Below are 25641 nucleotides of genomic sequence, written 5' to 3'. Positions count from 1 at the left end.
GATCTGTCCACCTCGGCCTCAGCCACCACACCTGGCCCATATTGTTTCATTTTCTAACAGTCTGAAGAACTTCCTTTAATAGTTATTTTTTAAAAACTTTAAAAATTGAGATGTAATGCACATACAATAAAATCTACATAAAATTCACCCACCAACTGAAAAGTGTAGAGTTCAATGTCTTTTAATATATTCATAGGATTGTGCAACCATTACTTCAGTGCTGCAGTCAGTTTTAGGACATTCCCAGCACCCCAGAAAGAAAACCCATTAAAGTAACTTCCCATTCTCCCTAACCAATCCCCAGCTCCACCCAATCCAACACAACCACCTGTCTCTGTCTCTGTAGATTTGCCTATTTTGGATATTTTATATAAATGGAATCATTTAATATGTGGTCTTTTGTGCCTGGCTTGTTTTACTTAGCTTGATGTTTTTAAGGTTCATCCATGTGTAGCATGTATCTGTACTTCGTTTCTTTTATTGTCAAATAATATTTTATTGTGTGGACATTACCACATTTTATTTATTCATCAGTTGGACAGTAAGGTTTTTAGTTTTTGGCTGTTACGAATAATGTTGCTGTGAACATTTGTGTACAAGTCTTTGCATGAACACAGTTTTTTTGTGTTGAAAAGACCATTCTTTCCTCTATTGAATTGTCTTGGCACCTTGGCAATTGAATCAGTTGACATAAATGTGGGCATTTATTTCTGGACTCTCAATTCTGTTAGTTGATCTGTATATCTAGTCTTACATCAGTATCACACTGTTGACTGGGCACAGTGGATCATGCTTATAATCTCAGCACTTTGGGAGGCCAAGGCAGGAGGATCGCTTGAGCCCAGGAGTTTGAGACCAGCCTGGCCAACATGGTGAAACCCTGTCTCTACTAAAGAGAACCTGTCTCTACAAAAAAATAAAAATAATAGCTGAGTGGTGTGGTGGTGTCTGTAGTCCTAGCTACTCGAGAGGCTAAAGTGGGAGGATCACTTGTTTCCAGGAATTTGAGGTTGCAGTGAGGTATGATTGCACCATTGCACTCTAGCCTAGGCGACACAGTGGGACCTTGTCTCAAAACCAAACCAAACTAATAGACACACTGTCTTAATTACTGTAGCTTTGTACTAAGCTGAAACCTGGAAGTGTGAGTCCTCTGAGAACTTTGTTTCTAATTTTCAAGATTGCTTTGTTTTTTTTTTTTTTTTGGTGGCTCCTTTGCATTTTCATGTGAATTTTAGGCTCAGTTTGTCACTTTCGGGAAAAAAAATCACAGATGGGGTTTTGGTAGATACTGCATTGAATTTGTAGATCACTTCAGGGATTGTTGCTGTTTTGCCAATGTGAAATATTTTTTGTCCATAAACGTGGGATATTTTTCTATTTATTTTGGTCTTTAATTTGTTTCAACAATGTTTTATAGTTTTCCATGTTTAAGTCTTAAACTTCTTTTGTTAAATTTATTCCTAAATATTTTATTCTTGTTGATGCTATTGTAAAATGGAATTACTTTCTCATTTCACTTTTGACATTCATTGCTAGTTTGTAGAAAAACAATTTGTGTGTGTGTGTGTGTCTTGGATCCTGGAATCTTGCTAAACTGATTTATTAGTTCTAATAGTTTTTTAGTGGATTCTTTAGTATTTTCCATATGCAAGATCATTTACCTGTGAATAGAGATAGTTTTGCTTTTTCCTCTACAATCTGGATGCCTTTTATTTCTTTTTCTTGCCTAATCATCCGGATAGAATCTCTAGTACAAGTAAGTAGAAGTGGCAAGAACCGATATATTTGTCTTATTTGTGAGCTGAGGAGTATTTTTATGCAATCTGAATGATCTCAGCTGTCTGAAAATGTCTTCAATTTTAAAGGCTTCTTTTGGTAGGTATAGAACATTAGGTTGGGAGTTTTTCTTTCAACACTTCATGATGGGGAGTAAAGTATATTGTCTTCTGACTTACGTAGTTTCCATTGAGTCATTAGTCAGTCTGTTCTCTTTGTTGTTCCTCCAGTGTAATGTCTGTTTTTCCCTCTGCTGCTTTCAGTATTTTTCTCTTCATTTTTCATTTTCAGCAGCCTGACCTTGATGTGCCTAGATACGACTTTTTTTTTTCCTATTTGTCCCCATTGTACTTACTGAGCTTCTTAGATCTGTGGGTTAAAATCTTTTGCTTTTGGAAGATTTTTTTTATTTTCTCTTCAAGTATTTCTTCACTTTGTTTCTCTTGTCTTTTTGGAAGGGCAGTTACTAGTATGTTAGATCATTTCATGGTGTCCCAGAGATCTCTGACACTGTTTTTTTTTGTTTGTTTGTTTCTCTGTCCTTCGGTCTAGGTGATTTCAAGTGGCTTCCTATTTTAGTAAATTTCAGCTGACCTCTTGTTTCAGCTGTGTCAAGGGAGGAGTGATTGGTCTCCTACCCCTGGCAGGACCTTAGGACCTAAGCATTGGTAGACTACATGTTCTCTTATTTCCAGGCCAGCCTTTCTGCAGCACTGCTGTTTATTCTGCAGAAGTCCTCTGGAGTGGGTGGTAATTGGACAACAGTGAGGACTAGTTTTCTATTTGGGGTCCTCGAGATTCTGCCCATGCTCGGGCATTAAAAGTTGGTTTCTCTGTGTTTTTGCAAAGATCCTTTGCCTATAGTTGCTTTTTTCTCTCCTTACTGTATCTTCACGCAGTGCAAATGCTGCTTAGGGTTGAAAGCAGTAGCTATCTCCGGTCACCTAGAGAAGGCTGGTCCTCTTCTGTAATTCACTTCATTTAGACTTATTTATGTCCAGAGGTCTTCAGTATCTTGTAAGAAAAATAATTTATTTAGTGTTTTCTCATTGTTATGGCAAAAGTGATGATCTTTTGTGATCTTCCACATTCTAACGGGAGGTGGAAATCTTCCATTGGAGGATTTCCTTTTTCTTTTTCTCTTTTTTTTTCTTTTTGAGACGGAGTCTCACTCTGTCACCCAGGCTGGAGTGCAGTGGCGTGATCTCGGCTCACTGCAACCTCTGCCTCCTGGGTTCAAGTGATTTTCCTGCCTCAGCCTCCCGAGTAGCTGGGATTACAGGTGTGCGCCACTGCACCCAGCCAGTGTTTTGTATTTTTACTAGAGACGGGGTTTTACCATGTTGGCCAAGCTGGTCTTGAACTCTTGACCTCAGGTAGTCCACCTGCATCAGTCTCCCAAAGTGCTAGGATTATAGGCGTGAGCCACTGCGCCCAGCCAATTTTTAAAAAAATATTTTAGTAGAGATGAGGTTTCACCATGTTGCCCCTAGAGTGGTCTCAAATTCCTGAGCTCAGGCAATCTGCCTGCCTCGGCCTCCCAAAGTGTTAGGATTACAGGCATGAGTCACCACACCTGGCTTCTATTGGAGGATTTTCAAGTAAGGTTAAAATCTTAAGTAGAAATTGTGCAAGGAACAAGTAACTACACATTCATGTAGTGGTTGCTTGTGCCTATTTTAAGTTTTATAAAGTTTTATGAGGACACTGGGTTAGCAAGTAGTGGAAAAAAAATAGTGCTTCATTAATGATGGATTAGTGTTGAAAATGTATTTTATTGGACAGAGACACTAATGTAATATTTTCTGTGTGATTGGATCCTGTGGAGTATACTGCAGGTTATTGTTTAAGATGAGGCTGAAATGGCTGAGGATAAATTATATTGGGCTTAGAAAAGCATCCCAGATATTTATACTTTTTTCTTTAGTTTCAGAAGCCTTTGAAATGCTTTTGAACAGGTAAGTAACGTACATACAGTTCAATATTTTAGGAAGATAAATTCAGTAATAAAAGTAATGGATGTGAAAGTGTCTCGATTATTGGGGGTATTTAATTTTATTGCCTTTTCTTGTGATTTGCCCCTCAGATCACTGCCTTGCTGGCTTTTTGATGTCTTCAAATAGATTTTAAGAAATATTCTGGGGGGAAAAACTGTTTAGTGTAACTTTTCTAGTTCTAAGTGGAGGAGGGTCAGTCTGCTCTGAGCTATTTCACACTATTAATGGAAACCTACCTACCTAACTTTTAAAAAAGTGACTAGGCCGGGCGTGGTGGCTCACGCCTGTAATCCCAACACTTTGGGAGGCCGAGGTGGGCGGATCACGAGGTTAGGAGTTCGAGACCAGCCTGGCCAACATGGTAAAACCCTATCTCTACTAAAAATACAAAAATTAGCTGGGCATGTTGGTGCATGCCTATAATCCCAGCTATTCGGGAGGCCAAGGCAGGAGAATTGTTTGAACCTTGGAGGTGGAGGTTGCAGTGAGTTGAGATCATGCCACTGTACTCCAGCCTGGGCGACAGAGCAAGACTCCATCTCAGGGGAAAAAAAAAAGTGATCAGAAGAAAATATTGTAGTTTTGTAAATGCTATTTTCTTATTTTTGAAATTTTAAAATTTTTATTTATTTATTTTAGAGGAGGCGTCCTGCTCTGTTGCCCAGGCTTTAGTTCAGTGGTGCGATTGTAGCTCACTGCAGCCTTGAATTCCTGGGCACAAGCAGTCCTGGCACCTCAGTCTTCTGAATAGCTGGTACTACAGGCATGTGCCACCATGCCTGGCTATAAATGCTATTTTCAGTCATAGGCTTTGAACTATTTAAAAAAATGCCCACAATCCTTTGTTACATATTATTTGTTAGTGAATATATATAGTGCTGTGTATAGTTTTTCTCAAAGCAGTTTTCATCCTGCTTTCCTGTGCTGCAAACATGTTGACTCGTATGGATATTTTGAGGTAGGGGGAAATGAGAGGTGCAGTTTTAGAATTTCTGAGTCGGAGAATTCTAATTCCAGTCATTTATGTGGAATTTTTTTTTTTTTTTTCTTTTTTGACACAGGGTCTTGCTCTGTCACCAGGCTGGAGTGCAGTGGCGCAATCTCGGCTCACTGCAACCTCCACCTCCCGGGTTCAAGCGATTATTCTGCCTCAGCCTCTCGAGTAGCTGGGACTACTGGCGTATGCTACCACGCCGAGCCAATTTTTGTATTTTTAGTAGAGATGAGGTTTCACCATGTTGGCCAGAATGGTCTCAATCTCTTGACCTTGTCATCTGCCTGCCTCAGCCTCCCAAAGTACTGGGATTACAGGCGTGAGCCATCGCTCCTGTTACATGGAATCTTAACCCAATTTTTTATTTCTACCATATTCTCAAGATACATTGGTACACTTCTTAGGCTTTCAATGGATGATTGGGAGGAGGGGGAAGCTAGATGTTTATGTTGTTTTTTGATGAATTATACACAATATATCTGGGTCATACGTATTTGCCTTTAACTACCCTATCTTTTATTTTGGAAGAATTACTGGTGAATTCTTTATATTGAAAGTGAGTTTTTCAGTTTTAAAGTTGAAAAATCATCTGGCAACATCATGACTATACTAAAAACCAGTGAATTGTATACTCTAAAATTGCTGAAATATTATGTTTTATGTTATATGAATTTAATCTCAAACATACAGGAAAATATCAGCTGGCAGTTTAATGGCCCTTTCTGGTTTGTGTTGCAATTCTTAGTTGTGATGGATGTGTGTTCGCTTTACAGGGTTGTTAATCACCATGTGGATTTTTAGAGTTTTTGAGTGTTTTTGAGGAATGGCTCAGGAAATCTGATGTGTTACTTGGATTCCTAACATCTTTTTTTTTTCTCTTTATGTCTTGTTAATGGATCATTTTGTACTTTTAAAATCCCTTTCTCCTCTCTCTCTCCAGTCTTATTGCCAGCAGTTTTGAAGATGACTCCTGTGTAGCCTCACCATTAGACCAGAATGGAAGCTTCAATGTTGTTATTAAAGAGGAACCTCTGGATGATTATGACTATGAACTTGGTGAGTGCCCAGAAGGGGTCACTGTGAAACAGGAAGAGACAGATGAAGAGACGGATGTATACTCAAACAGTGATGATGATCCTATACTAGAGAAACAGCTAAAGAGGCACAATAAAGTTGACAACCCAGAAGCTGACCATCTATCTTCTAAATGGCTTCCAAGCAGCCCATCAGGTGTTGCTAAAGCTAAAATGTTCAAATTAGACACTGGAAAGATGCCAGTAGTCTATCTGGAGCCCTGTGCTGTCACCAGAAGCACAGTGAAGATTTCTGAACTCCCTGATAACATGCTTTCCACATCTCGAAAGGATAAATCGTCTATATTGGCAGAATTGGAATATTTGCCTACATACATTGAAAATTCCAATGAGACTGCCTTCTGCTTAGGCAAGGAATCGGAAAATGGTCTTAGAAAACATTCACCAGATCTCAGAGTGGTACAAAAATATCCCTTACTGAAAGAGCCTCAGTGGAAATATCCTGATATATCTGACAGCATTAGCACAGAAAGAATACTTGACAGTTCAAAGGGTTCAGTTGGAGACTCACTTTCAGGAAAAGAGGACTTGGGCAGAAAGAGAACAACTATGCTTAAGATTGCAACAGCCCCAAAGGTAGTGAATGCTAATCAGAATGCCTCTCCAAATGTCCCTGGAAAAAGAGGAAGGCCACGAAAATTGAAACTCTGTAAGGCAGGACGACCACCTAAGAACACAGGAAAGTCTTTAATTTCTACAAAGAATACACCTGTAGGCCCTGGGAGTACCTTTCCAGATGTGAAGCCTGATCTGGAAGATGTGGATGGTGTTCTCTTTGTTTCCTTTGAATCAAAGGTAAGATTGTCATTTTCAGGATTCTTTAAGGCTAATTAGTCATACTTGAATTGTATACTGGCTTGTAACTAACTCGATTTAGAATCTAGTTTTGTGACATCTATTTGTGAGGGTGTATGGGGGAGTGGAGTTGGGAGGGAAGTGTCTCCAAAATGTCTGGTTTAGTTAATAGGGATAACTTAAGATACTTCATTTGAATAGACTTAAAAAATTATGTCTTGCTTAGATTTCAGTTTATGGTTTTTGCATGGCTGTGTTTAAAAAAAACTTTGGGTCTTACTGGAATTTTCATCATTATGGATTTTGGAAAGGCTTAAAAATACATGAAATATTTGCTAACTCTTTGGTGACACTCTCATTTCTTTTACCTCCTGGTTTTCTTTTCTTCTTCGAGACAAGAGTCTCTCTCTGTTGCCCAGGCTGGAGTTCAGTGGTGGGATCTCAGCTCACTGCAATCTCTGTCTCCCGGGTTCAAGCTATTCTCGTGCCCCAGCCTCATGAGTAGCTGGGATTACAGGTGTGTGCCACCACACCCAGCAAATTTTTGTAATTTTGGTAGAGACGGGGTTTTGCCATGTTGGCCAGCTGATTTTGAACTTCTGGCCTCCAGCAGTCTGCCTGCTTCAGCCTCCCTTCAAAGTACTGGGTTTACATGCATGAGCCACTGCTCCGGGCCCTGGTTTTCAGTAGTAGTAGTAGAGTACCATTGGAGAACCAAATATTAACAGTCATCTTAACTCTGCTGTCTTACACATTGAAGTCTCTGTTTATTCCACTCTGACTCTTCAACCAGATTATTTTTCTTTGAAATTTTTATAGAAGCCTGGTCTTTTTTAATTTATTTTTTATTTTTTATTTTTTGAGACAGAGTCTCGGTCTGTGGCTCATGCCAGAGTGCAGTGGCGCAGTCTTGGCTCACTGCAAGCTCCGCCTCCTGTGTTCTTGCCATTCCCCTGCCTCAGCCTCCCAAGTAGCTGGGACTACGGGTGCTGGCTACCATGCCCGGCTAATTTTTTTTGTATTTTTAGTAGAGATGGGGTTTCACCGTATTAGCCAGGATGGTCTCGATCTCCTGGCCTCATGATCCTCCTGCCGCAGCCTCCCAAAGTGCTGGAATTACAGGCGTGAGCCACTGTGCCTGGCCCCTTTTTTTTTTTTTTTTTTTGAGACGGAGTCTTGCTCTGTCACCAGCTGGAATGCAGTGGCACAATCTTGGCTCACTGCAACCTCTGTCTCCCAGGTTCAAGCAGTTCCCCTGCCTCAGCCTCCCGAGTAGCTGGGACTACAGGTGCGCATCACCATGCCCAGCTATTTTTTTTATTTTAGTAGAGACAGGGTTTCACCATGTGGCCAGGATGGTCGCAATCACCTGACCTTGTGATCCACCCGTCTCGGCCTCCCAAAGTGCTGGGATTATAGGTGTGAGCCACTGTGCCAGGCCGTCTTTCTTAATTGACTACACAGATGTTGGATATTTAATCCCTTCTACCTGTTCTTTTCCTCCCTTCTTGTTAGCTGAGTAAGCTATCTGAATATAGGCTCTGAGAAGTGAACATGCAAATTGGCATATACTTTGAGGTCAGTTAGCTCAGTATGACATCATATTCACATTTTTTTTACTTCCCCTTTTTCCCCTTCTGATTATTAAAGTAATATTAATGTAGAACACTTAGAAAATATCAAAAAGTATGAAAAAATTGCTCCTGTTCTGCCAATTTTAGTGTAACTGTAGGCATGGAGATATTTTCCTTCTGGTCTTTAAGTTTTTTTAAAATCCTGTTTTACATTTAATTTTTCAGAAGCAATATGAACTATATATATATTTTTTTTGATGTATAGGAAGCTCTAGACATTCATGCAGTTGATGGGACAACAGAAGAATCTTCTAGTCTCCAGGCATCAACCACAAATGACTCAGGTATTGTAAAATAGTATACAATGAGTTGTATTTGTGGTTTGGGCTCCAGCAATGAAAGATGCAACATTCATTTGTCTGTAGTGTACAGTAGCTTATTTTATTACTATTTATTTTGGGAGTAGGTTACAGAGCAAGAATTTCCCAGTTGGAAAAGGAATTGATAGAAGATTTGAAGTCTTTGCGGCACAAGCAGGTGATACATCCTGGTCTTCAAGAAGGTAATAGACTAGCGACTTCTTTTTTTGTTTTCTTTTTTCTTTCTTCCCTACCGTTTCTCCTCTTTTTCCTCTCTCCTTCTCTTCTCTTTTTTTCTGCTTTTTCCTCTTTCTTTCTAGCCTTGATTTCATTTCTTTCAGCACCTCTTTCAGTTTGCATATTTTTCTCTTCTCTGTCTCCATAATTCTTCCTTTTAGTTTAAAAACCATGTCTAGGTCTTCTTTATCCTAATATCTTATGTAAGAAAAAAATGTATCGTGGTAAAGCAAGTGATATTTTCTTCGTTCATTCTTATAACCTGGTATTCTCCCCTCCCCATTTCTCATCTTAATTTGGTTGCTTTTGTTTATGTGTGTGTGTGTGTGTGTGTGTGTGTTTGTTTGAGACGGAGTCTTGCTCTGTCGCCCAGGCGGCTGGAGTGCAGTGGTGCAGTCTCTGCTCACTGCAAGCTCCGCCTCCCGAGTTCACGCCTTTCTCCTGCCTTAGCCTCCGGAGTAGCTGGGACCACAGGCGCCCGCCACTGCGCCTGGCTAATTTTTTTGTATTTTTAGTAGAGACAGGGTTTCACCGTGTTAGCCAGGATGGTCTCGATCTCCTGACCTTGTGATCCGCCTGCCTCGGCCTCCCAATTATATGTTTGTTTTTATAATTTTGGAGGAAGGGTCTTCTTTGTCCTTTAGTAATATATTTAGGTGTGTAAATAGTAGAATACTTTTCTCTCTCATGTTTTGGCTGCAAACATCTATTTTATATATTTGATGTACCACTGGGAAGTTAATTTAAAATTTTCATTATCTTTTTTTTTTTTTAATTTACTTAAGTTCTGGGATACATGTGCAGAATGTGCAGGTTACATAGTCATACATGTGCTATGGTGGTTTCCTGCACCTATCAACCTGTCATCTAGGTTTTAAGCCCCGCATGCATTAGGTGTTTGTCCTAATGTTCTCCCCCCCCCCAACTGACAGGCTCTGGTGTGTGATGTTCCCCTCCCTGCATCCACGTGTTCTCATTGTTCATCTCCCACTTATGAGTGAAAACATGCAGTGTTTGGTTTTCTGTTCGTATGTTAGTTTGCTGAGAATGATGGCTTCCAGCTTCATCCATGTCCCTGCAAAGGGCATGAACTCATTCTTTTTTATGGCTGCAGTTTTCATTTTTATCTTTATTTTATTGTAATGCATTATCTTGATCTTCATTATGTTGCTTAATCTTTTAAAAAACATATCTACTATGGTTATTAACATCATGATCACTACCAATTTTCCTGTTTTGGGATGTATTGAAAAATTTTAGGCTGTGCCCCAATTTTTAGTTTCTTACAAATATCTTTGATTTTAGATATGCATCTTGGAGTAGTTTTTTGAGTTTTTGACTCTTACTAATTTTCAGAAGGGTGTCTAGACTGTTTACACTGTAAGTAGTTCATTTACCTGAGAGTCTAAACATTATAAGTTATCAAACAAAAGATTTATATGCTGGTCATTCCGTTTCTAAATCAAATGGTAATACTTGAAGAATTTTTGCTTTAATGGAAGGCAGCTTGTGTGACAGTGTGATCTTAAAAGTGTGCAGATCCCAGTCTCAATCAATCAATGTGGGCTGATTGCTGTGGATTGTAATGGACAGTCACATCATAGCAATCTTGCAGATAACGTTTGCTGCTGTTTATTGTTAGCTTTAGCTTCTACTATTTTATTTAAATAATATTATCTTATTTCTCCCTATCTTTTTTTCTCCCTTTTTCCTTTCTTCATTTCTCCCTATCTTTAACTTAACCCATCTTCTCCCTTTTCCACTTCCATTTTTTTTGTTATTTTCTTGATAATGTAGAAATATTATGACATTTATATTGTACTGTTTTAACTTAATCCCCCACATTTAAAAAATCTTAGTTCTAGAGTTAAATATATTCAGTGCTTGCAGCTGGTCCTTTTGCTCTGGTTTATTTGCCTAATATTTGCTGGTTGGCTAAGCTTTGACTGTTTTTCTTTCTTTTATAGGCATCTTAGTCAAATTTGTAATCTTTTCCTTAATGGAATGGGGTGTTCAAAGGCCAGTGTTTATGGAAACTGACTTGGTAACATATATAGTGAAATTAGCCTGAATTTGGGGGGTAGAGTTGGACACTGGTGGGGTAGAGTATAGGCACTTCTTCTAAAGGGACAGCTGCATCAGTGGATTGTTGTCATATGGAAAAATGGGCCCAAAATTCTCAGGTCTTCTCATAGTTCAGTAGAAGCTGGAGTGGCTATGTGATGTCTCTGAAGTGGTGGCAGCTAATAGTTTTTTGGGCACCTAACTCAAATCTTTAAAAACACAGCCAAACAAAACATATCTGTGAGCTATTACTTTTCACCTTCTTTATAGATTCTACATTTGGTGCAAGTTTGTATTTAATTCTAAGGTTTTTAAAATTTATTCAACTACATGCTGAAATAGTTTTGTTTTTTTGAAAATTAAATCTGTAATCTGTCTGGTACTTACTTTTCAATGTGTGAAGTGGAGTCCTGTTTTGGGTTTTTTTTCCTCTATTTTATTTTAGCATATTTTTCTCCACAACCTTGGCTTCCTTTAAAAAGCCATACTTGGGCCAGGCTCGGTGGCTCAAGCCTGTAATCCCAGCACTTTGAGAGGCCAAGGCGGGTGGATCACTTGAGGTCGGGAGTTTGAGACTAGCCTGGCCAATGTGGTGAAACCCCGTCTCTACTAAAAATACAAAAAATTAGCCAGGTGTGGTGGTGAGCGCCTGCAATCCCAGCTACTTGGGAGGCTGAGGCAGGAGAATCACTTGAACCCGGGAGGCAGAGCTTGTAGTGAGCCAAGATCGCGCCACCGCACTCCATCCTGGGCGACACAGTGAGACATTGTCTCAAAAAAATAAATAAATAAATAAAAAAAGCTGCACTTAAACAGTTTCTAAAGAGTAAGTTAATTTGGCTAAATATTTGTAGTAACTGGGTGATGCCAATCCCAGGGCTCTGAAGATAATGAAAGTATTCTAGGTTCATCTCTAAAGTTTGGTTCTTGAAATAATTTATTAAATTTCAACTTAATGTCGTATTTCTTTGTCCTGCTATTAACTATAATTTCATTATTTAGAAAATAGCACTTAAACTTCTTCTGAGCTGAAAACCCTTGAAAAACTAGAAAGCTTTTTGAATTTGCTTTAAAATTGGGAAAGCAGTGTTGATTAAGCCTGGGAAAATGTTTTATTGTTGTTGGTAGTTTTACTTAAAAATAAAATAAGATTCTTAATTTTTCTTTCTGTGGTACTATATTTTTGTTTGCTATACTATATTTACTGTATCTACATTGGTCTGCTTTTTAAGTCTGTTAGCTTATCTGAAATTATCGTCTGTCTTTGCATTTTAAAAGTGTGTTCAAAGCATTTCTCCTTCATTGCTACCAAGTCAATTATTGTCAGTTTTTAAAGCTTTATGTTTTAAAAGAGTTTTAGATTTATAGAAAAATTAAGAAGACAGTGCAGATAATTCCTTTTTTCCCCCATTCCTAATTCTCTCAGTATCCAGAATTTCTCCTATTAATATCTAACATTAGATTAGTACATTTGTTACAGTTAGTGAACCAGTACTGATATATTATTATTTAAAGCTCATACTTTATTCAGATTTCCTTAGTTTTTACCCAATGTCCTTTTTTTTTGCATCTAGGATCCCATTCAGGATACCACAATACTTTTAATAGTGATGTCTCCTTAGGATCTTCCTGGTTGTGACAGTTTCTCAGATTTTGTGTTTAATGACCTTGACAGTTTTGAAGAGTCAGGTATTTTTATAGATGTCCCTCAGTTGAGACTTACCATCTCATCATATCAAGAGTTACATACATTAAGCCTGATTTATCACTGTTGATGTTGATCTTGATCACCTGGCTGAGATATTGTCAGTTTATTCACTGTGAAGTTACCCCCCACTCCCCACCCTCCCTTTCTCTCCGTATTGTACTCTTTGGAAGGAAGTCATGCTTAGCTCACACTTAATGTGCAAGAAGTTATATTGTACCTCCTTGAGTGTAGCCTATCTAAGTTATTTGTAGTTATTTTGCACCAGAGATTTATCTATTCTTTTTAAAAAATTCACTTAGGTGAAACTCCATCTCTACTAAAAATACAAAATTAGCTGGGTGTGGTGGTGCGCGCCTGTAATCCCAGTTACTCGGGAGGCTGAGCCAGGAGAATTGCTTGAAACTGGGAGGCGGAGGTTGCAGTGAGTGGAGATCCTGCCAGTGCACTCCAGCCTGGGCAACAGAGCGAGACTGTCTCAAAAAATAAAAATAAAAAATTCGCTTATCAGTATGGACTCTTTTCAGTTTTAATGTTTTGTTTTGGTTTTTGTTTTTGAGACAGGGTCTCGCTTTGCCACCCAGCCTAGGCTGTAGTGCAGTGGCGTGAACATGGCTCACTGCAGCCTCGACCTCCTGAGCCCCAGTGATCCCATGTCAGCCCCCCAAGTAGCTGGGACTACAAGCACATGCCACCACATCTGGCTAATTTTTTTTTGTATTTTTTTGTAGAGGTGGGGTTTTGCCATGTTACCCAGGCTGGTCTCGAACTCTTCAGCTCAAAAGATCTGCCCGCCTTGGCCTCCTGAAGTGGTGGGATTATAGGCATGAGCCATTATGTCTGGCTGGTTTTAATGTTAATTTCCTTTATGAGTAATGACAATATTTCAAGAACTCTCTCCCTCTTCCTTTTTTAGTAATTTAATAAAAATGCTTTATTTTTCCTTAAAATATTTTTTTTTTATAGATGGGGTCTTCCGGTTTTGCCCAGGCTTGTCTCAGACTCCTGGCTTCAGCCCATCCTCCCAAGTAGCTGGAATTACAAGCATGAGCCATGATGCCCTGCAGTAAAAAAAAAAAAAATTCTGAATGTTATATTAAATTAGCGATTAGTGGCCGGGTGCGGTGGCTCACGCCTGTAATCCCAGCACTTTGGGAGTCCGAGGCGGGCAGATCGCAAGGTCAGGAGATCGAGACCATCCTGGTAGCATGGTGAAACCCTGTCTCTACTAAAAATACAAAAAATTAGCCGAGAGTGGTGGGGGGCACCTGTAGTCCCAGCTGCTGGGGAGGCTGAAGCAGGAGAATGGTGTGAACCTGGGAGGCGGAGCTTGCAGTGAGCAGAGATTGTGCCACTGCACTCCAGCCTGGGTGACAGAGCAAGACTCCGTCTCAAAAACAAAACAAAATTAGTGATTAGCTGGGGTTTTTCTTATAATATGTGCTTTTCTATTCTGTGTTTACTACTTATATAGGTGTTTATAGAACTATAAACATCTTGAGTGTACTTTTGTATTTCAGTGGGTTTAGCTAGCAGTAGGCATTTTTGGCTATATCTTAATTGTAGGTGAATCTGCCTTTGCTTGAATCTAAAGGTTATCTCTTTTCAGCTTTATCTTTATGAGTCTTTTTTTGTAATGACATTATAACACGTTTTTAAGAAGTAGCTTCTAATATGGTGAAATGAAGCAAAACTATTTAGAAGTATAGTTTAAACTGACATATGTAGACAAGATTTTAGGTTCTAAGTAGGCTCTGGTTGAATAAAAATATAAACAGGTAATAGGTTTTTCACAATATGCTTTCAATGAATTATTCAGCTATATTATTTTCTGCAAGCTAAAGTTTTTATGCCCATTTCATATGAAATCAACTGAGTCTAGGTCTCAGGTGTCTGTTACTTGGGGAAGGATTTTCTTGCATGACCTCAGGTGATCTGCCCACCTCGACCTCCCAAAGTGCTGGGATTACAGGTGTGAGCCACCATGCCCGGCCTCAGATTTCTTTTTGTTTACCTCTCATAGGGACTTATTTACCCTATGCTACCTACTAAAAGTCAATTGGGAAAACATAACACTAAAGATTCTTGAGGTCTTTTTTTTTTTTTTTTTTCAAGACAGGATTTTGCTTTTTTGCCCAGGCTGGAGTGCATTGGCACGATCATGGCTCGCAGTACCCTCAACCTCCTGGGCTCAAGCAGTCCTCCCACCTCAGTCTTCTGAGTAGCTGGGATCACAGGTGCGTGCCATTACACCCAGCTAATTTTTAAATTTTTTTGTAGAAATGGGGTCTTACCCTCTTGCCCAGACTCATCTTGAACTTTCCGGCTCAAGCAGTCCTTCCACTTTGGCCTCCCAAAGTGCAGGGATTACAGGTGTGAGCCGACACGCCAGGCCTGCAAAATGTCTTTTATCTCTCTGAGACCATCTGCTTTACAGAGAAAGTACAGTAGATTCTCAAAGCATACAACTGAATATGGTGGATTGGTGTTCATTTTGCTGTTGAGAAAACTAAAGAGAAGTTTAGCCCAAGTCATACAATTAAAAAGTAGTAAAGCCAAGATTAGAAACCATTTTTTGACTCATTATCCTGTATTTTCCATAGTTGATTGGGAACACGAGGAAAGAATGTTTTATTTGATTGATGTTTTAATCATATTGTGTGATTAAATAAAATAAATATGTAATACAGGCTGGGTGTGGTGGCTCAGGCCTGTAATCCCAGCACTTTGGGAGGCTGAGGCGGGCGGATTACGAGATCAGGAGTTCGAGACCAGCCTGACCAACATGGTGAAACCCCGTCTCTACGAAAAATACAAAAATTAGCTAGGCCTGGTGGCACACGCCTGTAATCCCAGCTACTCGGGAGGCTGAGGCAGGAGAATCGCTTGAACCCGGAAGGTGGAGGTTGCAGAGAGCCGAGATTGCACCATTGCACTCTAGTCTGGGCAACAGAGTGAGACTCCGTCTCAAAATAAATAAATAAATAAATAAATAAATAAAATATGTAATACAATAAAGATATGTTAAAGAACTGGAATTGCAAACTAAAACAAAATAGCCGTGTTTTTTTTTTTTTTTTTTTTAAAGAGATGTAGTCTTCCCACCTCAGCTTTCCAAGTAGTTGGGACTACAGGTGCACGCCACAGTGCCTGGCTTGCCATCTTTTGTTCAGATAGATTTTATGTATAGGGTACATGGGGTTCATAACCTACCTAATGTCTTTACCTGTTAGAGAACCAGCACTACATGAGCTTTTTACTGGAAACTTATACCTGTGACTTTTAATGGCTTTACTGTGATACTTAACACTTAGCTTTTTTTTTTCCCTTGTTTTTTTTTTTTTTTTTTTTTTTTTTTTTTGAGATAGAGTCTTACTCTGTCTCCCAGGCTGGAGTGCAGTGGCATGATCTCGGCTCATTGCAACCTCTGTCTCCCAGGTTCAAGTGATTCTCCTGCCTCAGCCTCCTGAGTAGCTACAGGCACATGCCACCACACCTGGCTAATTTTGTACTTGTAGTAGAGATGAGGTTTCACCATGTTGGCCAGGCTGGTCTCGAACTCCTGACCTCAAGTAATCTGTCTGCCTTGGCCTCCCAAAGTGCTGGGATTACAAGTGTAAGCCACCAGGCCCAGCCAATAATTAATGCTTCACTTTGAACTTCTTTTGGCTTCAGTTTTATTAAAATTTAAGTTAAATACCTTCCCAAAAGATTGCCTCTTAACCTGTAAATAAGGAAGTCATAATATTTTTAGGCTTGATTAACCATAAATGTCATTAATAAGAACCAGAGAACCAGTAGCCATAATCAGGCCAGCAGCTTAGTCTATGGTAAGTTCGTAATAGAGGCCTTAGACAGTCTCTGGACCACAAAGAGTTAAAGCACAAGAGATCTGAATTTTGCTGTTTTTTAATTAGTTACCTTGCTTAATGAATTATCACAAACTTAGCAACTTAAAATGATATATTTACTGTATCACAGTTTCTATGTGTCAGCAGTCTGGGCATAGCTTAGTTGGGTCCTCTGCTTAGGGTCTCACAAGGCTACAGTCAAAATATTGGCCAGGCCTGGTTTCCCAGAGACTTGTTTGGAGAGGGATCTGCTTCCAGTTTCCCTCAGCTCATTGGCAAAATTTGTTTCATTGCAGCTCCAGCAAGATGGATAACTTGTGCTATCACATGAACATTATCATGCACGTCCCATCTCCCTTACCACATTTTATTGATTGGAAACAAATTACAGGCCCTGCCTACCATACTCGGGGTGAGGGGGGTTATACAAATGTGTAATACCAGATGTCATGGATCATGGGGCCACCTTAAATTGAATCTGCTACAGTTTGTTTTTTTCATTGTTTTTGCTCTTCACTATCTCCTTTCTCTCTCGACCTTATCCCCCCGCCATCTCCCAGGCACAAGTTAAAAACAAAGAAGGGAGATAATATGATTTGTGATTAATCTATGGAAACATGATTTCCTTTTTTCTTTTAGTGGGCTTAAAATTGAATTCAGTGGATCCAACAATGAGCATTGATCTTAAATACTTGGGAGTACAGTTACCTTTGGCTCCAGCTACTAGCTTTCCTTTTTGGAACCTTACGGGAACCAACCCTGCCTCTCCTGGTGAGTATGTAACATTTGTAAAGTCAAACACTATATTTCTTGAAGTTTACGTTATTTGTAATGTAAGTAAAAAGCTACCTTTATTGGTGACATTTAACATTAGTCTAAGATAGATCTTTTGTCTGTTGTTATAGTTTTGATAAGTGATTTATACACTTACCAAATTAAAGTTTTATTAATTAGGTCCATAATATTGGCCTGCTAGAATTTTGGTCATCTGTTTGACTTTTTCTTTTATAGATGCGGGATTTCCCTTTGTTTCTAGGACAGGGAAAACCAATGATTTCACTAAGATCAAGGGATGGAGGGGAAAATTTCATAGTGCTTCTGCATCTAGGAATGAAGGTAATTAGTTTTTAAAAATTATGTAAATGTTCTGAAACATGTAGCCAAAAACCTTTTGTTAAAGGTAAGTCTTGGTGGTTTTTCTTCATTCCTTCTCACCATGAGTTTTTTTGTTGTTGTTGTTGAGACTGAGTTTTGCTCTTGTTGCCCAGGCTGGAGTGCGATGGTGCGATCTTGGCTCACTGCAACCTCCACCTCCCAGGTTCAAGAGATTCTCCTGCTTCAGCCTCCCAAGCAGCTGGGACTACAGGCATGTGCCACCACGGCTGGCTAATTTTTTGCATTTTTAATAGATACAGGGCTTCACCATGTTGGCCAGGCTGGTCTGGAACTCCTGACCTCAGGTGATCCGTCCGCCTTGGCCTCCCAAAGTGCTGGGATTACAGGTGTGAGCTGCCGCGCCCAAGCTTTCCATGGTTTAAAATGAACTGAAAATACTTGTCTTGCTGTTTTCTGTCTGCTACCCATTTTCCTGTAGTCACAACCCTGAGGTTCAGTCAGGCTTAAATAATTGTTGCAGCCTTTTTAACAGCATTTCTGTTATTTCTGTTTCTGCAGTTAAAAAAACATTCTCAAGCATTAGTTTAGAACTGTAAACTTCAGAGTTGTATAGTGATTTCCTATAGTCTTATACTTCAAACTAAGCTTCTAATCCAAGTATTTTGACTGTATCCCTCTTGGTCTCCATTCTTAGTGCTTTTCCTTATTCACTGCATTCGTTTGCAGTTTAACCAGATAAATATGCCAGTTTTCCAATATACTTTTCTCACCTTTTAATCTTTTCACAGTGTTTATAACAATGTAATTCATGTCTCTGTACTTAATTTTTTTGTTTCTTAAAAACTAAATTTTATGGTTGGGCATGGTGGCTCATGCCTGTAATCTCCCAGCACTTTGGGAGGCCGAAGCAAGCGGATTGCCTGAGCTCAGGAATTCGAGACCAGCCTGGGCAACATGGTGAAAACCCCTGTCTACAAAAAATGCAAAAACAGCCAGATATGGTGGCGCATTCCTGTAATCCTAGCTACTTGCGGGGCTGAGGTGGGAGGATCACTTGAGCCCAGGGAGGTTGAGGCTGCAGTGAGCCAAGATCACACCACTGCACTCCAGCCTGAGTGACAGAGCGAGACCCTGTCTCAAACAAACAGACAAAAACCCAACTAAATTTTACACCCCTCTTTTTGTGGTCTTCCTTCTTCTCTAATGTTTTGTATCCCACTCCAGGCATTCCAGTCTCTCTCCCTCGCTTTTTAAAGACGGGGTCTTGCTCCATCACCCAGGTTGGAGTGCAGTGGTCCAATCTCAGCTCACCGCAGCCTTGACCTCCTGGGCTCAAGTGATTCTCCTTGCTCAGCCTCCAGAATAGCTGTGACCACAGGTGTGCGCCACCATGCCTGGCTAAGTTTTTGTAGAGCTGAGGTTTGTGATGTTGCCCAGCCTGGTCTTGAACTCCTGAGCTCAAGAAATCGCCCGCCTTGGTCTCACTAAGTGCCGAGATTACAGGCATGAGCCTCCGTGCTCAGTCTCACTCTCATAAATAATCTTTTGGCATTCTGTTGAGGCCTGCTTTCTTTTTTTTTTCCCTGTTATGTGTTTGTTTTTTTTTTTTTTTTTCCGAGATGGAGTTTTGCTCTTGTTGCCCAGCTGGAGTGCAATGGCGTGATCTCGGCTCACCGCAACCTCCCCGTCTCGGGTTCAAGCAATTCTCCTGCCTCAGCCTCCTGAGTATCTGGGATTGCAGGCATGTGCCACCATGCTCAGCTAATTTTGTATTTTTAGTAGAGACAGGTTTTCTCCATGTTGGTCAGGCTGGTCTCGAACTCCTGACCTCAGGTGATCTGCCAGCCTCCCAAAGTGCTGGGATTGCAGGAGTGAGCCACTGCGCACAGGCTCCCTGTTACGTTTTTACTTATCTTTGGTCTCTTTAATCAGGTCAAAGATTGTCAAAGATTGAAGATTCTTAGGTTAAATACATTGTTAGCACTTTGTAAGAATTCGTGCCTCAATAAATAATGTGATAGTTTTAGAGTAAGACATTTTAGAGAATGGATTTTAATGTTTTTGGTGCCCAAGACTAGAGAATGGATTTTAATGTCATTAATATCTAAGACTCATTCTCTTCACTTGGTTTTATTAATTTTTTCTTTCTGAGGAGGGATAGTTTATTTATTAATATATTTATTTTAAAAAATTTATTTATTTTTTTAGAGACAGGGTCCTTGCTATGTTACTTAGGCTGGTCTTGAACTCCTAGCCTCTAGCGATCCTTTTGCTTCTTCCTGCCAAAGTGCTGGATTACAGGTGGGAGTCACTGTGCCCAGCTAAGGGATAGTTTAGAAGATTCACTATCTTGTAGCTCAATATTCTTGGCCTTTTTTAGTGTTTTTATGGAGATTCATAATCTGTCCTAGATTTCTTTCAGCATTTTGTGTTTTCTTGTTTCTAGGTGGAAATTCAGAAAGTTCACTGAAAAATCGTTCTGCTTTCTGTAGTGATAAGCTAGATGAATACTTGGAAAATGAAGGCAAGCTGATGGAAACAAGCATGGGTTTCTCTTCCAATGCTCCCACATCTCCTGTGGTGTACCAGCTTCCCACTAAGAGTACCAGCTATGTACGAACACTTGATAGTGTACTAAAGAAGCAATCTACTATTTCCCCTTCTACCTCTTATTCTTTGAAACCTCATTCTGTACCCCCTGCCTCTCGAAAGGCAAAGTCTCAAAACAGACAGGCAACTTTCAGTGGCCGAACTAAATCATCTTATAAATCCATTTTACCATATCCTGTTTCACCAAAGCAGAAATACTCTCATATGATTCTAGGAGATAAGGTTACCAAGAATTCTTCAGGTATCATCTCAGAAAATCAGGCAAACAACTTTGTTGTGCCAACTTTGGATGAAAATATATTTCCAAAGCAGATTAGTTTGCGGCAGGCACAACAGCAGCAGCAGCAGCAACAGCAACAGGGAAGTCGCCCTCCAGGCTTGTCTAAATCTCAGGTGAAGCTAATGGACCTGGAAGACTGTGCACTTTGGGAAGGAAAACCAAGAACATATATCACAGAAGAGCGAGCAGATGTATCCTTAACAACTCTACTTACAGCTCAAGTAAGTAGCTGCTGTTTTCTGGAGGTATGTTAGTGCTTGGCTAGAAAGAGAGAGGTTAGTGAGGGGAAATGGGAATGGTACTTTTTGGCAGGGTGATCAGCTAGTTTTTAGCATTTAGAACCTTCATGGGAACAAAGGCTATGTCTTCCCCATTTGTTCTTTACCAACTAGATACTCAGGTGTAGATTTCTCCTGCCATCAGAGAGAGACAGTACAATTGCACTTTTGAATAACCTCTCTCTCCTGTATAAAGGCAGCTGACCATTTTGAAAATCTCTAATTTCACTTTCCAACATATGGGCAAGTACATTTGCTGATCTTGTTAAAACAACTTTGAAAATTGTGCTTTTATTTTTTATTTTTTGAGATGGAGTCCCGCTCTGTTGCCCAGGCTGGAGTGCAGTGGCAGGATCTCAGCTCACTGCAACCTCTGCCTCCTGGGTTCAAGCAATTCTCCTGCCTCAGCCTCTCGAGTAGCTGGGACTATAGGCACATGCCACTGCACCTGGCTAATTTTTGTATTTTTAGTAGAGACAGGTTTTTGCCATGTTAGCTAGACTGGTCTCGAGCTCCTGACCTTAGGTGATTCACCTGTCTCACCTCCCAAAATGCTGGGATTACAGGCATGAGTCACCATGCCCAGCCTGAAAATTATGCTTTTAAAAGATACTAAATCCCAGTGAGACAATGTCTCACTCTTGTTGCCCAGGCTGGAGTTCAGTGGCATGATCACAGCTCACTGCGATCCTCCCACCTTAGCCTCCTGAGTAGCTGGGGGCCTATAGGTGTGCACCACCACGCCTGGCTAATTTTTTGTATTATATTAAAAATACGAACGGGGTTTTGCCATGTTATCCAGGCTGGTCTCAAACTCCTGGGCTCAAGCTATCTGCCTGCCTTGGCCTCCCAAAGTGCTAGGATTACAAGCATGAGCCATTGCGCCTGGCGTTCATCATTACTTTTTTTACTTTCCATTTTGTAATTCTATGACTGAATTCTGGAACTAAAGATCATCAGATGTTGGAACTAAATGCAGATTATTTTATTCATTATTAATCCTTCATAAGGACTTTTATTTATGTATTGTCCTATTCTTTTTTTATTAATTACCCTACAGTAGGGACCAGCAACCTTTTTCTGTAAAGAGCCAAATGATAAATATTTTAAGGCTTTGCAGACTATACACTCTCTATAGTAGTTACCGAACTCTGCTGTTGTAGTTCTTCAGACGGTATGTGTATGAATTAGCCTGGCTGCGTTCCAGTGAAACTTTATGACACAGGCTGCATTTGGCTCATGGGTCTCAACCTTTGTTAATCTTTGCCTTAGAACATTATGTATAATTTATATTGAAAATAAATCCATCCTTGATAGTTTTGCCTGTAATTGTCTGTACTAAGCATTAGAATAGCAAATTGTTCAGAGCCCTGGTTATATTCATGTTCTGTCTTTTGAATCTGCATTAGTCCTGTGCTGTTAGTACTTAAAATCAGAGAGTAGTGCAGTCCAGTATATGACCATAAGTTGTTGGTGGTGTAGGGGGATGGTTTAGTGGAATTACAATTTTCTGCTTTGACTTTAGGCCTCCCTCAAAACTAAACCTATCCACACAATCATAAGGAAACGAGCCCCTCCCTGCAACAATGACTTCTGTCGACTGGGTTGTGTATGTTCCAGTCTAGCTTTGGAGAAGCGCCAACCTGCTCACTGCCGCCGACCAGACTGCATGTTTGGTTGTACTTGTTTGAAAAGAAAAGTTGTACTTGTTAAAGGAGGATCCAAAACTAAGCATTTTCAGAGGAAGGCTGCTCATCGAGATCCAGTATTTTATGATACTCTGGGAGAGGAGGCAAGGGAAGAAGAAGAGGGACTCAGGGAGGAGGAGGAACAATTGAAAGAGAAGAAGAAGAGAAAGAAGCTAGAATACAGTGAGTATTAATTGAGAGTTAAAACTGTGCCGTATCAGTTTTTGGAAAAGTATGGTTATTTTAGAATAATACAACCTACCTTAATCCCGATCAATTATCCAATAAGAGCTTTGAGACTTCTTATCCTTACATGCTCTTTCTGACTGGCCGTCTGAAATGCATACAAACACACACCTTTTTTAAGTTGAATTGTTCTCTGAGAATTGCTTTTTTGTGCTAAATTTAAATCATACTGTTACTTGGTTTTCTAGAATGCCCTTGACCTGAGTTTCTTCCGTTTTCTGGATTGTGCGCATGTGCATGCACACACAGGTAGACACACGTACGTTCCTTGGAAAGACTATAGATGATCCATATAATGCATCATATTTTCTAAAAGGAGAAGTTTGCAAAAAGACCCTCTGGTCATAATTGGAGATTTGGGGACAAAGTAGGGGTGTGGTAAAGCTGAACATCATGTACTGTGTTGAAAATCAGGGTTTTTTTTGGTGGGAGAGGATAAAATATGACATAGATGTAGACCCAAGTTACATATTATTTCATTATTGATTTTTTTAGTTTCTGTTATGTCTTTTTATTTTGTTCAAATGTATTGAAATGATTTTACCGTGTAATTGAAACAGGTTTCTTAGTTTATCAGGGGATTAATACTTCTTTTTTTGGCAATTTATGTTTACATTTCCTGTTGCTCTGTGCTCATTTCAATCAGAGATGATGATTAATATTTCAGTGTATGTTCCATCATAAGGTCATGTTCTGCTTTCCACATCAACAATTGTAGATCTAATTTATAATGTTAGTTTTAATGGCTTCATGTTGTTATAATCCCTTTGGTTGGATAGTTAGCCTTTTTGGGTTTTCTTTATTATAAACTGAATGGTGATGAACATCCATGTTCAGGATAGGCTATTAAAAGTGGAATTGCTGTGACAGTGTGTACATGTTAAACATTTGTAGATGTCACTAGACTTGTACCAAGTTTAGACTTATGCCAGTAGTCAGATACTGGATGGTGCCAGTTTTCTGTTCTCTTGCTCTGTTGCCCAGGCTGGAGTGCAGTGGCATGATCTCAGCTCACTGCAACCTCTGCCTCCTGGGTTCAAATGCTTCTCCTGCTCCAGCCTCCTGAGTAGCTGGGATTATAGGTGCCCAGCTAATTTTTTTGTATTTTAGTAGAGACGGGGTTTCACCATGTTGCCTAGGCTGGTCTTGAACTCCTGAGCTCAGGCAATCTTCCTGCCTCAGCCTCCCAAAGTGCTAGGATTACAATAGGCGTGAGCCACTGTACCCAGTTAGTTTTCTATTCTAACACTGAATATTTTAAAACTTTTAAAACTGTCATGTGGATAGACAGAAATTGATATTTTGTTTTAGATTTGTATTTCTTCTGTGATAGGTTTATTGACCATTTATCATAAACTTTTTTTCTGTAAATTGCCTTTTTGAATTCTTTGCTAACTTTTATTGGAGTGTGTTTTTTTCCTTTAGTTTGCGGAAGCTTTATATTTTCTAGGTTATAATTTTGTAATTTACATTTTCATTTTGTTCAAGGTTCCCTCCCCCACTGCCCACCTGCCGCCAGTGAAAAAGCAGTGATAGTTAAACTTGGCAGTCTTTTCTTTTTATGGTTTCTGTCTTTTTTTTTTTTTTTTTTTTTTTTGATACAGCGTCTCATTCTGTCGCCCAGGCTGGAGTGCAGTGGCACGATCTTGGCTCACTGCAACCTCCGCCTCTTGGATTCAAGCAATTCTTCTGTCTCAGCCTCCCAAGTAGCTGTGACTACAGGCATGCACCACCACACCTGGCTAATTTTTGTATTTTTAGTAGAGATGGGGTTTCACCATATTGGCCAGGCTGGTCTCGAACTCCTGACCTTATGATCGGCCCACCTCTGCCTCCCAAAGGGCTTGGTTTCTGTCTTTAAAGTCTTGCTTAGAAAGTCTTTCTCTATCTTGAGATTATAAAAATATTTAATTATATTTCTTCTAGTACTTTTTTGGACTTAAAAAAATAAGTTGTTAATATATCTGAATTTATTTGATCTGGGATTTTAGTAGGGAATCATATTTCCCCCAAATGCCTAGCCGTTGTACCATCACTTATTGAGAAATACACTTTTCCAACTGAACTAAAATGTCACCTGTAATATAATAAATTAAAATACATTAATGCCTGGATTTCTTTCTGGCCTCTCCTGTTTTATGACCAGTGCCAGGCTATTCTTATTTCTATTTTAGCATTTAAGTGAGATATAGTGTATTTAAATACCTAAATGATCTTTGTGTAAATAAGATTTTAAAGATTTAAAATGAAGCATAGTGTAGATTTATTAGTTTTGTTCTATCCATATCTCCTTACTGAGTTTACTCCCTTCTTATGCTTAAGACAAGCATTTCCATTTCAAAGCAACAAAAATAAGATACAGAAGCACACATAAGCAGGAATACTGCTGACCTCTTAGGCTTTACTGCTTTTTGATTATTGTCTTCATCTTGTGTCCTATCCTTGACTATAATTAAGCTCCAATAGCCAGTTACCAAAGTATTTTTTTGTTTTCTTACTGGTACAGTTCATCATCAAAAGCAAAGCTTGCTATTCCCTATCTAGGAGCCATCAGTTTTCTTGTGCTGTTAGGGAAGGACGAAAAAGGAGGGATAGCCGGGCATGGTGGCTCATGCCTGTAATCCCAGCACTTTGGGAGGCTGAGGCAGGTGGATCACGAGGTCAGGAGATTGAGACCGTCCTGGCTAACATGGTGAAACTCCGTCTCTACCAAAAATACAAAAAAAAAAAAAAAAAAAAAAAAAATAGCCAGGCGTGGTGGCGGGCGCCTGTAGTCCCAGCTACTCGTGAGGCTGAGGCAGGAGAATGGCGTGAACCTGGGAGGCGGAGCTTGCAGTGAGCTGAGATTGTGCCACTGCACTCCAGCCTGGGGGACAAAGCAAGATTCCGTATCAAAAAAAAAAGAAAAAGGAAGGATGATATTTTTGTTAACAACTGGTATGTAAAAGGAGTAGAAATAGGAAAGAGTTCTTAG

General features: G+C 39.7%; 1 protein-coding gene across 21 annotated transcripts in view; it reads left to right on the top strand.

The window, feature by feature from the left end:
* Window positions 1-25641, top strand: part of MGA (MAX dimerization protein MGA) — a 169063-nt gene that overhangs the window by 90611 nt on the left and 52811 nt on the right. For 20 of the 21 annotated variants that reach the window (XM_032175323.2, XM_058427453.1, XM_032175328.2 and 17 more), the window contains 7 exons: window positions 5711-6659; window positions 8499-8577; window positions 8700-8795; window positions 17089-17220; window positions 17461-17565; window positions 20012-20676; window positions 22259-22604. In XM_032175323.2, the coding sequence (XP_032031214.1) occupies window positions 5711-6659; window positions 8499-8577; window positions 8700-8795; window positions 17089-17220; window positions 17461-17565; window positions 20012-20676; window positions 22259-22604 (2372 nt within the window). Of the gene's footprint in view, window positions 1-3594; window positions 3738-5710; window positions 6660-8498; window positions 8578-8699; window positions 8796-17088; window positions 17221-17460; window positions 17566-20011; window positions 20677-22258; window positions 22605-25641 lie in introns of those variants that run through there. The other variant, XM_032175329.2, reaches the window with a different exon arrangement.

This window comes from Hylobates moloch, unplaced genomic scaffold (genome assembly GCF_009828535.3).
Source record: "Hylobates moloch isolate HMO894 unplaced genomic scaffold, HMol_V3 SCAFFOLD_14, whole genome shotgun sequence".
Lineage (NCBI taxonomy): Eukaryota > Metazoa > Chordata > Mammalia > Primates > Hylobatidae > Hylobates > Hylobates moloch.
The sequence above is the reverse complement of the archived record's forward strand: the minus strand, read 5'-3'. Positions and strand labels throughout refer to the sequence as shown.